The sequence below is a fragment of the Notechis scutatus genome, chromosome 3 (assembly GCF_049901735.1).
Source record: "Notechis scutatus isolate UNSWTSFEM ecotype Mainland chromosome 3, rNotScu1.2, whole genome shotgun sequence".
NCBI lineage: Eukaryota > Metazoa > Chordata > Lepidosauria > Squamata > Elapidae > Notechis > Notechis scutatus.
Window position 1 is genome coordinate 75,450,073 of NC_142011.1, and position 14,860 is coordinate 75,464,932.

At 36.6% G+C, this 14,860-nt stretch overlaps 1 protein-coding gene across 1 annotated transcript in view; it reads left to right on the forward strand.

Moving 5' to 3' along the window:
* Positions 1–13,515, forward strand: part of MIGA1 (mitoguardin 1) — a 38,958-nt gene extending 25,443 nt beyond the window's left edge. Inside the window, exons 9-16 of the mRNA XM_026679317.2 lie at positions 1,527–1,645; positions 1,781–1,853; positions 5,595–5,681; positions 6,066–6,164; positions 6,435–6,569; positions 11,894–11,947; positions 12,439–12,555; positions 12,686–13,515. Of these exons, the coding sequence (XP_026535102.1) occupies positions 1,527–1,645; positions 1,781–1,853; positions 5,595–5,681; positions 6,066–6,164; positions 6,435–6,569; positions 11,894–11,947; positions 12,439–12,555; positions 12,686–12,874 (873 nt within the window). The 3' untranslated portion in view covers positions 12,875–13,515. The remainder of the gene's footprint in view (positions 1–1,526; positions 1,646–1,780; positions 1,854–5,594; positions 5,682–6,065; positions 6,165–6,434; positions 6,570–11,893; positions 11,948–12,438; positions 12,556–12,685) is intronic.
* Positions 13,516–14,860: the final 1,345 nt, after the last annotated feature.

The window sequence follows — 14,860 nt, forward strand, 5'->3', positions numbered from 1 at the left end:
GCCTTCTACCCTGATGCCTTAAGCACTACTCAAACTGGTTCATAATAATTATGAATATATAACATACAACATAACAATTAAGAACACATACAATGAAATATTCATAGATGCATCACTAGAATGCTTCTTCACGTGTTTACCATGTGGAAAAGCATATGTCTATGGCTAGGGTGGCAGAATATGAATGTTTCCATAAATTCATGGGAAGATGCCTAATGAATTCCAGTGGTCATTTTTTTTTTAATAAAAACATTGCAAGAAAAATGATAGTTTTCAAGTTCTCAGATGGTTATGCTGTTGGAATTGTAATGTTTATTTCCCTGAAAGACATTTAATCTGGGGCATCTGGAAATTAGATTTCATCTTGTCATTTATTTTGCAATATAACAACAATTTCAAGGTATAGATTTACTTACTAGATTATTGAGAAAGGGATGATTTTAAAGGACAGTGTTAATTACAGTATTAATTGCTCATCTTAAATTGTTCTATAAACATTGGTTAAAATTCTGTTTGTAGGTGTAGGTCAGATACATATTGTACTTTTAATGTCAAAAAATTAATATTCTGCCCTTAAAAGTGACTTGCAAACTACTACCTACTAGAGAATAATGCCATCTAACTTCAGTAAGCAATATTATTGAAAGCTCTCCGTTGGCTGTCAGTTAGCTACTAAACCGGGTCCAGGAAGTTATTCTTCATTTATTAATCTGTATAGCCCTAAACCAGATTATCTGGGAAACTGCTTTCTTCTATAGGACCATCTATTTATTATATCCTTCAAATGTTGTTAGTATAGTTTGATAATATGTCTATAATAGTGATGTGGCAGAAACATTCACTCTGGAGTGCTTTCTATGTAGAATGGGAGAGTTGCAGAATGCCATTATGAAGGGATTCTCTCAAATCAAGCAATTATTCATCTAGCTATTTTTGACTACCAAATTGCAAAGTTTAATAATGGTTGTAATGTTTTATGGTTTGGACTTTTATAGCTGGATTTTATTAGGTTTTATTGCATTACATTCTTGTCCTGGAATTTACTTTGGGAATTCATTTATTAAAACACTTTGATACTTTTCTTTATAACAAAAGAATCCCCCTTTCCAGTTATGCAATTAATGAGACAAAATTATAATTTTTTACTTTCCTATTTCTTTGCCCCATCCCTTTTTACAGACCACTTCAGTCACTTATATTACTTCGGACTTTTGAAATACATTTGTGTAAATATCTAATTCTTTTCTGCATTTATTGTGGATAGATATCCCTATTTTGGGGAGAAAGCTATTTTTTGCTGTTCAAGAATGTAATTTCCTGTGGATGCTTATTTCCCTATTCTTAATTTCTCTTTGCTTTGCTGCTTTTACAAAGTAGCATGTCTATTATCCACGTATTACCCTAACTTTTCTTTTACATATTTGATTTTCATAATGATTTGCAATGTAAAGTGATATTAAAAAGCAGGTGCCTACCAAGGTGTTATGCTTGCAAAAGTAACTTGGTAATAAAACTATTTTTTTTAGCTTACAGAACACAAAGAGAGCCGAAACTATTATCACCTGGATTCACTTTGTCACTGCCCATTATATGAAGAAGCTTTGTGCATGGCAGAAGAAGGCAAGATTTATTCACGTGTCTTAAGGTGAAAATGTCTTTACATTTCTAAAAATCCTTATGGCAGAATTTCTAAAACGTTATCAGAACTTATATTGATATATGCCTAAATTAAAGTGCCGGTCTGTGATAATCTTTGAAATTTTCTTTATTTTGTGCGTAGGACTGAAATGTTGGAATGTTTGGGAGACAGTGACTTCCTTGCTAAGCTCCACTGTATTCGGCAAGCTTTTCAGGTAGAACTATATGAGACACATTTTAACTCATCTTTGTGCTACTTATGGCATATCTCTATTAAATTATTACATAGAGATTTGTAATCAGGACCAAACAAGTTACATAATCAGCATTATGTAGCTTTTGATTGACAACTGGTTGCTTAATAACTATTCAAAGTTTACAACAGACCCTTAAAATTGAACTTACAACCTGAATTCAAAGTTCTGACATTTGATCCCTCTCTGGTCATATGACTGCATTTGGGATGCTTGACAACTGGTCTGCATTTATGACCGCTAATAGCACCACATGATTATGTGACCATGATTTATAATGTTTTTGCTGAAAACCAGCTTTTACTTCTGTTTCTGACAAAAAGAATTTAAAATGTTTACAAAGAAAACTGACTAGGGTGTTTAGAAAGCTGGCTTAGTTCAGTAATCAGATGCAATTTATAGTCAGTTAATGTTGTTTAAATTTAGCCATTTCCAAGGAAGTTTAAAATATGGCATATTTGGGAAAAGCTCTACCATTCATTCCATTTCCCAAGCACTTATGTAGACTTTGTTTCAGGTCGAAATCTCCAAGAATTTCATTATTGATTGACATTTTTTTTCTGCCATGGTTCATATAATAATTTAGGTACATGCTTATTCATGATTCTTGACAAAATTGTAGTTGGCTGGGGTCATACACTATGTTAAAACATAATCTGTGGATTATGTATATCACAGTGGTTTTGTTCACACAACAAGCTAAGCTAAAACCAAGCAAATGACACAATGGCTTAGGGCAGTGATGGCGAACCTTTTCAGTAAAGAGTGCCCAGACTGCAACCCAAAACCCACTTATTTATTGTGAAGTGCCAACACGCAAGGGTGGGATCCAACTGGTGTTACAACCCGTTCGGTGAGTGTGCGTTTTGCGTGCGGCAATGTGCTGTGTGCGTAGCCACACCTGACAAGCGCTGTGTGTGCATGCATAGTGTTTGCAAGAAATCATCAGCTGTGCCGCTTGGACAGCTGACAAGTGCTGCGCGCAGGTGTGCAGGATTTGAAAATCCTCTTTCCTGCTTTTTCAACTTCAGCTGTGCCACACAAAGCAACTGAGGTTGAAAAAGCAGGAAATAAAGGACAGCACACTAGGTACAAATAGTGGGTTTCATTTTATTCAAATAACAACAAAGAGACCCCCTCCCCCCTTTCAGGTAGGGTAAAGCGAGGAGGAGGCTCTTGCTTAGATAACTCCCCTTTCCCATAAGAAGCAACATCTCATCTCTCTCTCTTTCGATCTGTCTTTCTCCCTCTTTTTCTTTCATCTCTTTCTCCCTTTTTCCCTCTCTCTTCTTCCTCTCTTTCTCTCCTTCTCCCTCTCTCTTCTTCTCTTTCTCTCCTTCTCCCTCTCTTTCTCTATCTCCCTCTTTCATCTCTCTCTCTCTTTCTCCCTTTTTGTTTCATCTCCCTTTCTCCCTCTCTCTCCCTCTCTGTCTCCCTTTCTCCCCCTCTCTGTCTTTCTCCCTCTTTTTCCCTCCTTCTCCCTCTCTTTCTCTTTCTCCCTCTTTCTTTCATCTCTCTCCCTTTTTCTTTCATCTCTCTTTCTCCCTTTCTCCCCGTCTCTCATTTTCCTTTTCTCCCTCTTTCCCCCTTTCTCCCTCTTTCTCCTTTCATCCCCCCCCTCTCTCTGCCTCTCTTTCTCCCTTTCTCTCTCCCCCCCAATCTCCCTCTTTCTCCTTTTCTCTCTCCGTTTCTCCCTCTCTTTCTCCAAGTTCTCTGGCTACACACACTGTTGCCTGGAGATGAACCAAGGAAGGGAGGAGGGCGAAGTCTTCTATAGCCCTCTCCACACAGCTCCTGAATTGACACCTGTGACAGAGGGAGACCGAGAGCAGGAAACCGAGCTTTGGATTATCGCAGGTGTTAAAGTACCCGGTGGGCGGTGCTTCCTTAGCCACGACTGCCGGGGCGAGAGAAAAGATGTTGGGCTCCTCCCCACAAAGGGGAACAGCAGCAATCGCAGACAGCCCTGGCTGGCTGGGAAGGGGAACCCTCCTCCTGTCTCCCCAACTTTCCCCCCAGCCGCTGCCTTTTTGTTTTTCCCTCAGCCACAGGGCTAGCCAATCACTGCGAGAATGTGGCTCCTCCTGTATGCAGAAAAGAGGCGCTGAGGGTCCAGGCAGGAGGGTGGAAAGGACTTTCGGAGGGTGAAGGGGATTAAATCGCAACCTTTCTCCGCACTGAAGGGGAGCCGCTTCAGATGACCATGACTTTCTCTCCTGCTTAGAGATAGAAGTCTCGCTGAGAGGGATTTTTTTTTGTTGGTCTTGGAGCTAAGCTAAATGAGAACTTTAAATGAGACCCAGGGGTGACCGGGCGGGCGTAGGCAGGGCCAAGCAGGGCAGGGGTGATTTATATCCTGCAGTCTGCCTAGCAAACCCGCGTTGTGGCTGCTGCCTTCTGCCTCCGTGCATCGAGGAGGCCGAGCAGCAGCGGGAAGAGCGCGGAACTCCTGAGACGCAGGAAGTGGCTGCCAGCAATGCCGAAGATGCTGAAGATGTTGCGAGGCTCACCCCACCAGGAGCCACAAAGTGCTTGCCGCCCCTCTGGCCCTTGCCAAGCCTCCTTCCCGCTGAACGTGCAAGCGCTTCTGGTGAGGAAGAGAAGCGGGGCAGGAGGAAGCTTAGCAGGTGCCAGAGGTGAGGAGAGCACTTTGCAGCTGCTGAGGGGGGGAGTGAGGGAGATCACACCCTCCCCTCACAGGCCAGGGAACACCTGGAAAGCGCTCTGATACCGCAATCTCCCACGCGGTACCCTCCCTCCCCATTTATCAACCCCATTGCCAACATGGGTGCGCTGTGGACCATCGGCCTTTCCTGGTGGCAGTGGCGGCATGAGTGGGGGAGGGGCGCAGGGATACCCACTCCTCCTCTGCCAGAATCACGCTTGGGGCAGTGTCCAGCCAGCCATGCCTGCCCTGCCCCCCAGCCCACATGGATTCTGGGCCTTTCCAAGGCAGGCAGGCACAGGGGAGTGACTGGAGGCAGCACACCTGGCTAGCAAAGGGGTGGATGTCCCAGGGCTGCATGAGGGCACTGACGGCAGCGATAGCAAATGGGCCAGGAATGTGAGCAGTTGGGCCTGGGCCACGGCAAGCAAGCGATGGGGGGCACAAAGTCAGCAACTTACCAAAAATTATGCAGGCCACAGCAAGCGAGGAGGGCAGACAAGCAAGCAAGCGGCAGCGAAGACAACAAGCAAGGAGCAGGAACCAGAAAGCAGCCAAAGAACCATTAGGCAGCGCATGTGACTCTGGAGGCAGGAGAGGCAGATAGGATGGGGTGGGCTGGAGTGGGGCGGGGCCAGTCAGTGGGGCAAAAAGTTAAATAGTTTGGCCGGTTTTTTTGCAAATGGGATGGGGGAGGGCAGTGTGATCTACACCCACAAACCAGTAGTTGTGCATGCGTAGTAGAGCTGAGTTGGGCCAACCAATCACGTGCCCACAGAGAGGGCTCTGCATGCCACCTGTGGCACACGTTCTATAAGTTCGCCATCATGGGCTTAGGCATTGTGTGAATATAGCCATAGATTCTATTCCCTTTCTTTGATAAAACAAGTTTACTCAAGAAGAAGATATTTAGTTAAATTTATCTCTTTAAGTAATAGGGCCCAAAACTTAATGGATTTGTGCATTTGGTTTCAATTTTGAGTTCTAACATCTTAATGGTTTCTTTTTTTTTTAACAAAAAAAACAACAACAACCAGGTAATTCTTTCAGACTCTGCAAATCGAATATTTCTTGCTGAAAGTGGCAGAAGAATTTTATGTGCTTTAATTTTGAGAGCAAGAAAGGTAAATTTTTGTTGTTTTAATAACTATTGTAACAGGATTGACCATTTAACACTCTTATAACATGAGTTAAGAAACAAGTATTCCTATTTTGGAAAAGTAGTATTCCCTTTTTAAGATTATAAATTTGGTCTACATACGGCAGTGATAGTTCATAAGAGTTTATGGCTATAATTTTATATTTCCAAAATGTATTGTTTTACGTTATATTTTCTAAAACGTGTACAAAGTCAGATATCATAATATAGTATAGTGGAGATAACTCTTTTTATTTCTAGATTATCCTTTGACTTACAAATAAACAGTGATATCAATTTTAAGGCAAGGATGAAAGAATCCATATAACGTGCAAGTTATTTCTTCCGAATTTTCTGTTTTCCTATACAGAACCCAAAGAAATTTGAGGAAGTATTTGATGAAATGATCTCTTTTTTAGAACAAGCAGATCAATGGATTCATACTGAAATGGAGTTGGCTGCTTATGGGGTATGCTTTCAATTAACTGTTTTAACATTTCCCCCCATTTTTGGCCCTAGATAGCTATAATTTCCTTACTGAACTTTATTTTGTTTATATTTCAGGAACTCTGCTATTTTTATTTATTTTATTTATTATTTTATATTTACCAAGTTTGAATAAACTGTTTAAAATATCACTAGGATTTGTATTGTAATTTATATAGCACGGACTTGTTAATGGTTTTTCTTTTTTATAAATGTGCTCAGTACCTTTTTAAAAAATTTGATCCTCATGTAGGTGAAACACTTAAACTTTTATGATGTTGTTTTGGACTTCATATTAATGGATTCTTTTGAAGACTTAGAGAACCCACCCATGTCTATACAGAATATAGTTAATAACCACTGGTTGAACTCCTCCTTCAAAGAAACAGTAAGTCCATATTTGTTTCATTCCATGCTTCCGTAGAACCGTTAACTGGTAGGAGATATCAACTACAGATATTAACATTAGGCTGGGACCCAGTTTGTGGAGAGAAGTATTTTTCAACTTTTTAAACTATGGATAAGAGCAGTCTCTGTAGAGTTTAGAAAGCACATTGAGCAGAATGAATAGGATGATGGTACTCCATTGAGAAAGAAAGAGATATTGAGATATGATTCTCTTGGATCCCCTGAGAAAAGGGTTGGGGTGTATTGGTTCCAAGTAAGATGAGTCATACTTTGAATGAAAGCTTATTATAGTACTTTCCATTTCTTATGTAATGTTTTCAAAATTGCTATGGTTATGTTTTCTCAGTTGATTTAAGTCTCTGATATTTTTTTCATACTTTAGGCCATATTTTATAGTAATATCCAAGTATGAAGGAGTATAAGATTCAATAATTTGATATGCTACATGTGAAGAAATGCCATTAGACATCTTACATAATGGTCTAAATAACTGTTTCTCTTCTACTTTTTGTTAAGCTCCAGGTCAGTTAATATGTCCCTTGTTCATGATTTAAGTGTGTTAGGATGTATATAAAACCAACACCAGAACTGTGTATAATCAGCCTTTCCCTATATTCTATTAAGCATCAGATCAGGTTAAAGGGTTGGGTGAGGGATAGACTTAGGCAGGTTAAGCACCCACCCAAACACCTGTGGATGATAGAGAGAATCTTAAATTTAGATGTTGATAGCAATATTTTAACTAGATATAGATCAGATATGCTATGTAGTGATATTTGAGAATGCCTTTGGGAGACAGACACAGCCAAGGGAGTAGTTAAAAAAAAAAAAAGCTGAGCCTGCAGCAGGGCAAGAGACTCAGAAAAAAACTTTCCCTAGTTTCTTTAAAGGAAATGGGGAAGAGATAACTTTCAGACCTACAAGATTTTGTTAATGCAGCATTACAATAAAGAAGAATTAACTCATCTGCTCCTATTCTCTGTCTGGTGTAACTTATAAGGCTGGCATGTTACTACCTTCATGGCAACCATGGTCCTCTCTCTATATATATATCAAGGTGACATAAGAACAAATCACACTTAAAATTTTACTTTCCCAATTGGACAGGAAGACAGCATGATATTAGTTAGTTAGTTTATTTTATTGATTAGCCTTTCGGCCATATCAAAGTGCAGAGTTCCAGACACAAATTATTACTAAAATCTGATAAAAACAATTTAAAATGAAATTGGAATAAAATATGATTTAAAATGAAATTGGAATAAAATACAGGCATGATGAATATGTTACATTTGATATTATTGTTTTATCAAAACAGTTTGTTTGAGATTTAAGAATGCAGTAAATAGTCTACTAAGGGATGTAAGTATTTTAGAGTAGTTTCAACTTTTGATATGTAGCTCAAGGGGGAAACAGATAGAATATATTAAAAGAAAATTCCTTTTGAATTTCATTAAGCTCACTATTGAACCTATTCAGTGGGAGTGATGAAATAAAAAATAATTTTTATTCTTTAGCCATCTTCAGTTCTCTTAACATTGTTACTGGTTTGGGTTTTAGCTCAAACAGAAGAGCTGCTAGAATTTTTGTAGCATATTGTGTGACATGTTTGCAAGACATATTTGACAAAATAATTGTTTATAGGCCCTATAGCTTAAATTCCACAATATATACAGTATTGACTACCTGTATTAACGTATGGACGGTATATTTCACATTCATAGATTGAAGGCATTTCGTAGTCCCTTTTTTTCCCACTAGGGGTACAACTTTCTGCCTTTTAACCTACTGGTTGGTATCCCAGCAACAAATCCACTTGGCTAGAGATTGCTTGGCTTCAGTGATCCATCCTTTAATACATCTCACTTCACTTTTTACAGTGCATTGTACACGAGGCTGCCTTTGGAGATTGCCCACAAACTGCAGATGTACAAGTTGTGGCATCAGGAACTGTGACTAGAACTTGATGTTCCAGTCACAGTGAATCATCATTGGCATTTGGCCATTTCTGGATCCAATTCTCAATTCTTTTTTAAAATCCTTTGCAGCATCTTCATATATATCTGAGCTCTAATAGCAGAGGTCCAAAGGCTGTAATGTACTAACAAATGGAGAATAACTTCAAAAATATGCCATATGTTAGATTGGGTTAGAATTTGAACTTCTCTATTTTGTCTCCATTTTTTAATCTAGAGTATATCTCTTTGCTTCTCAGAGGCCTCTTCTTCTGTCTTGGAAGCAAGTTTGATCTGTCATTGTTATCCCTACATTCCTTTCTGTGCCAATCTAGCATCCAGGGTGCTGGATCGTACAGAATACAGCTTACTCATTGTTATTTCCTTTTTGTCTTTCTTCTTTTTCAGAGATACACAGTGTATGCACCTTTTTTCTCTCCTCAGTCTGACTTCTACTCTTCAGTTCTTTCTATGTTATTTGTATTGAATCTTATGTCTCTGCAGTTCACCATATTATTGCTCCAATTCCAGGAAGAGGAACAATAAATATGCCATATATTTTCTTCCTTGACTGTTTCATTTGACCAGACTGGCTAAGATCTAGTAAAAAAAATTGGAAGACAATGGCTATTTGGAATTCTCTGAGAGGAAGTAATACATCTTATAGAGTGCAAGCTTTCATTCTGTTTTGAATAGTTTTACTTTCTTTTATTATATGTTTTGTTTATGTCTGAACTGGTTTTGGCGAGTCTCATTTTGCTTCCTAGTACTTAGAATGTTGTAGTACATTCCATTAAAATTCTGCTACATCCTACGGGAAGTAAAAGTCTAGATTTGCCATCTGTATGATTCCAGTCCTTATTAGGACAAAACTGCTTAGCTTTATCAAAAACTATTTAAGCTATGCCTTTTCTTAGAATAGGTTTTTTTTTAACAATGCAGTCAAAACAAAAGAATTTGGTTATATTTTTTAATGGTTGCAGATAGTTCTTGTTCTGAAACATAGTGTCATATAAATATAAAGCTTTCTTTAAACACTGAGGTTAATAAAATATGTTTAAAAGTTTTAAAATTCATATATTTCAAAAGATATTTCCAAAAAATGTTTTTCTAAATAAGAAGTAGCATAGCATGATTGGGTATCTGCAGTTGGAACAGCTAAGATTGCTCTAAATAAGCATTATTAATGCTATCAATATTGATGAGTTAATGCTGATTAAAAGAATGAGTTTAACAAGCAAATTATGTACAAACTGTGCAATATTTTAATTAAATTAAAAGAAATTAAAGTTCTTTTATATATAGAAAGACAGATGTATTTGGGCATGTTCTTTACAGTACATAGTTCATAAACTATTATTCCTGTTTGGCACACTGAAACTTTCTGTGAAATTGGAAAACTGGCATTAGAATAGTTGCACTTCGCATGTTGGACCATACTTCTTTTAACCAGCCTCCTATTTTTTAAAACGCTTAGATCTAGATGCTGCAAAATACTGCAACCTAGCAAGCAATGGATATTTCCACAAGAAAAATGATTGTGGTACCTGAGAGATAATAAAGAACTATTGCATAGTTGTAATATTGCATTTATATTATCTTTAATTCCTCCTAATGGCACAGGAAAATAATATTTATTTGAGAAAACCTGCCTGTCTGGGAGCTCTTTTGAATATATCAGGATTTCATTTTCCACAATCCCCAAACAGAAATTATTTGACACATTGCAAATACAGTAATATAAGCCTGAGGCCACTGCTTGGGTCCGTATTTCTGTTTGTTCTATTATGTTTTGTTGTACAAAAGCTTTGTAAGCTTAAAGCTTAAAATACTTCGTTATAGAAGTGTACTTTTTTCCATATTTGACTTGAATACCTTTACCTTTCTTCTTGCTTTTATTTTATCTTGCTTTTTATTAAATAATGTGCAATATTACTTCATTTGGAACGTAGAACATAAAATAATAAGGTTTAAAGAGACCTTGGAGGTCTTCTATAGTCCAGGGGTCTCCAACCTTGATAACTTTAAGACTTGTGGACTTCAACTCCCAGAATTCTGGGAGTTGAAGTCCACAAGTCTTAAAGTTGCCAAGGTTGGAGACCCCTGCTCTAGTCTAATTTCCTTCCCATGGCAGGAGATAGTATACCATTCCAGACAAATGGCTGTCCAGTCTCTTCTTGAAAACCTCCTTTTGATGGAGTATATTTATCAAATATGTTTTTCTGGTTTCCTATAAGAAGAGATATTTGGAAGCTTGTCAAACAAATATTCTCTGGATTTGTGTTCAATTTATGTTTGGGGAAAAAAGAGTTCAGAGGAAAGTATTTAAAATAGATCTGTGCAGAATTAAATGTGTGGGTAGAAAAAATTAAGTAATATAAACAAATCTAATATTAGAGATGACAAAAATACTGCTCAGGGTGCATTGCATTGTTTTCTCCTTTTTAAGTGCTGCTCATGTGTTTTCCAGTGTGCATTCTTTCCCATAGAATATGACCTATATGATTCTATTGCATAAATAGCATGGCTTTTTCCTGTTCAATGGCTATTGAAAGGGATGTGTGAAAGAACCAGATGATTACCTTTTCCCGTGTACCAACAGTACTCAAACACATAATGAACATGTCTGCACGATGTTAATTGAGGCAGGCTGATTGCTGGTTAACATGAACAATGCCATATATCCCAATTTTATGACTTCTTAATCGTGGTTGATGCGTTTTTATAAAGTTAACTACAAACCCAGCTTTCAAACTAATAAGTAATCTGGATTTCAAACTTTGATTGCTACACACTAGAAATGACTAGCCCCAGATTCAGATAACAATGAAGAAAGATAACAACAGGAAAGTCATTGTTGTTAAAGAACCATGTTACACATTGGAAAGATGTCAATGCATGCATTCCACTTAGCTAACCAGAATGACCAGATTTTTGGTATCTACTCTTTCTAGCCTTGCCATGGATATTATTAGATGGTGACTGTACCTAAGATGTTCTATTCCGGATGCAGAAATATCTTCCAGCTTGTGCACTCTATCATCCACCTTTGTAATTTTAGATCAGATTATAAAGATTTGCTGGTATCACAATACAGATAGATTGTTAATCACATGTTACATTTTTAGAAAAATGTTAAGCTGCATGAAGAGAACAGGGAAAATAAGATGCAAGTCCCATATTTTGAACAATAAATAATATACATTTTGTAAAATTATTTAAGTTTATATTATTGCAAATTCAATATATTTTTAAGATGTCAAATTGTTTTTTATTTTAGCTGTTATTTCTAAATATACAATGTGTCATGCTTGCAAGTAAATAACACCCCCCCAAATATCTTACTTAGGCTGTGGCTTCAAGTTGTTGGTCAGTCCTGAAGCAAAAAAAGCAGCAAATGAAAGTAAGTAAGTAGCCTGACATTTTACATTAGAAGATATCTGTGCAATGCTATGCATTTGTTTTGCAATGCCAATTGCTAATTTAAGAAAATTTGTAGATTATTTAGCATTTGTGTATAACTAAAGAAGGTGGTAAATTGTTGACTTCAGAACTATGAATAAAAAAGTAGTGCATGTTTTTGAACCATTTTTAGTATAATTTATCATATCTGAAGTTACAGTTGAATTATAGGCAAAAAAAATAATCTCAATAGTCTGTCCAAAACTACTAAGAAAGATCAAACACGATTACTGGGGCGGTAGACTAGATGAGAAAGTTTTTTTTAAAAAAAAATCACACGAGGAAGTGGCAAACCCACTTCATGGGCATGTTGTTTGGATGCCAGGAGATGATTTTAAGTTTATAAGAGATTGAAGATTTAAAGATGTCACAATTGTTTATACTCAAGATGCAGGGTATGATTTGCGTTTTCTTTACCAATTACATCTTCAGGTTCCTGATGGTTTCTTTGCACATTTCTATGCTGTTTGTGAACATATTAGCCCTGTTCTGGCATGGGGATTTTTAGGTCCTAGAAATTCGCTGAATGAATTATGCAGCTACTTCAAGGTATATGGCTTTATTTTATCAAGGGTTTACTAAATATCAATGAAAATAGAGATGAACTAGTAAATGTTTTATTAGACATCCTATGTTAACTAGAACCATTTTATTTATCTTTTTCATTTATTTTGGCTAGAATCAGATTCTTTATTTCCTGAAAGATATTTTTGACTTTGAAAAAGTGCGATACTCATCAGTGGATAATTTAGCTGAAGATCTTCTGCAATTGCTAATCCGGCACACTAATCTTTTATTGGTCTACTTTGGAGTAAATGGATGTCAACACCCAACAGCCAGTGACCTTTCAGAGGCAAAAATACAATAATTTTCTGTTTTGTTCTTCATATGAGCATACTTTTGCCTTTTTCTCCGACAAGGAAATTTAATATTGTTTCTTTCTGAGCAAGGACCCCAAAATCTACGATATTGTCAAATGTGGCCTCAGGGAGGTTTTAAAATATGCATATCATTGCTTAAATTATTGCTGTACATATTATTTAAAAATGATATTTCAATTGTCCTTGGATTTATACATGACATATATTTTTAAACTAATACATAAATATTATTTGTGGGAGATAAATACGTTATTCAGTCTCTTTGTGATGAAAGTGATACAAAAATACATGTTATAGTAAATAAGTTCCTCCCAAGTTTACAATGTATAAATTAGGTAGTACAAAGCTTTCCAAAACTCCACCTGGTGATGTGTTTGCCAAGATTTGCACTTTTTTTGTCTTAACTAATGTGCAATAAAAAAATATGGTGACAAATTATATAGTTTTTGTGTGTATAAGCTATAATTTATAGTGTAGCAACTGTATCAATGCATTTGGCCTTGGGACAATATTTTGTGAGCACTGTTGTAAAATTTAAGGGTTAATATTAAGTTTTTATGTAAATTATTTCTCATGTTGTTTTACGTTGATTGTACTGCATAAAATCAGAGTCTGGTGTGAACCTTCAGCAGTTGTTTTGAGTAGTTAATAATCTCTACCATATTTATTTATTTTGTAAATTTATTGATTGCTTAATATATAGATAACTCTGCAGAACTTTTAAAATTTTATACATACTATAAATAAGTTCTTGTCTGATTGAATCTATTATTTAAAGTATATTTTTAAGGGAAAAGATATATATTAAAAAGAAAATGGTGTAAGGATAAATACATGTTCCATTACAATTTTAAATATGTGTTCGTCTCTTTTTAAAACAACAGGGATGCCAAATTAATACCTTTAAGGTCTAGTTTCTGTGTCGTGCATAGATGTGTTTTGTTTGATCATGGTTTATTGTATTATCCACAATTGAGAATATGAATGAAGCATGGTTTATTAAGCACAATGGCCAGATTCACACAATACATCAATCCTCAATCGTGCCACATTTTTATATAGATTTAGAAGGATGAATGAGCCCAGCTCTTGGGCTGAATCCCTTGTCTCCCACCCAACCAAAACAAGGAGATGCAATGCCTTCGCTGATTTGTTCTACTTGTTCATTAAGCTAAGGGTCTGAGAAGAATTGCTGCAAAACTGAGTTTCCTGAAGTGGATCACTAGACTCCTAAAGAACTTAAAAATCAATCTAGTAAAAAGAAAAGTCAATCAAAAGAGCAACATGCAAACAAAAGCAAATAAAACATCCCCAGGAGCAAAACAAAATAAAGTTTAATGTGTGTGTATTGTTTAATGGACTGCTAAATTGGCAAAATGAACTGCTGAATTGGCTACACCCACATGACCACCTAGTCATTCCCACCCAGTTGGTCTGTCCCCCCAACAATCTGAGGGATTGTGAACTGACCCCGTTTAAAAAGTTTGAGGACCCCTGGCCTAAACAGATGCTGTGATTGCTCTTTGAAACAGCACTAATCTTAGCTTTCAGCCAGGAAACTTAAGCCTAGATATTGTCTGTTTTGCTCTAGCTTCATACGTGCATAGTTGTAAGTGTTTAGCCTTTATATTGTTGGATTGGATTTTCAAGAAATCCTTTGCCCATTTCTGCCTTGCACTTCTAGTCTCTGCCTATTCTCTGTCACAAAATTAAACAGTTGTTTTGAATTTTATGAAGCATTGAAATACCCTATTGGTTGAGTGTGTTCTGTATATTTATTGTTTTATATATATTTTATTACATAAACTCAGATAGTGATATTCCCTTGCATGAAGAAACATTTAATGCTACCCAGTCAGCACGTAAAAGTTCTAAAGTACTGTACCTTCAAAAAATTGTGAAAATATGATACAGGAAAATATCATTTGAGTCTTTATATTATGTTAATACTGTACATATTAATATTTTCAATA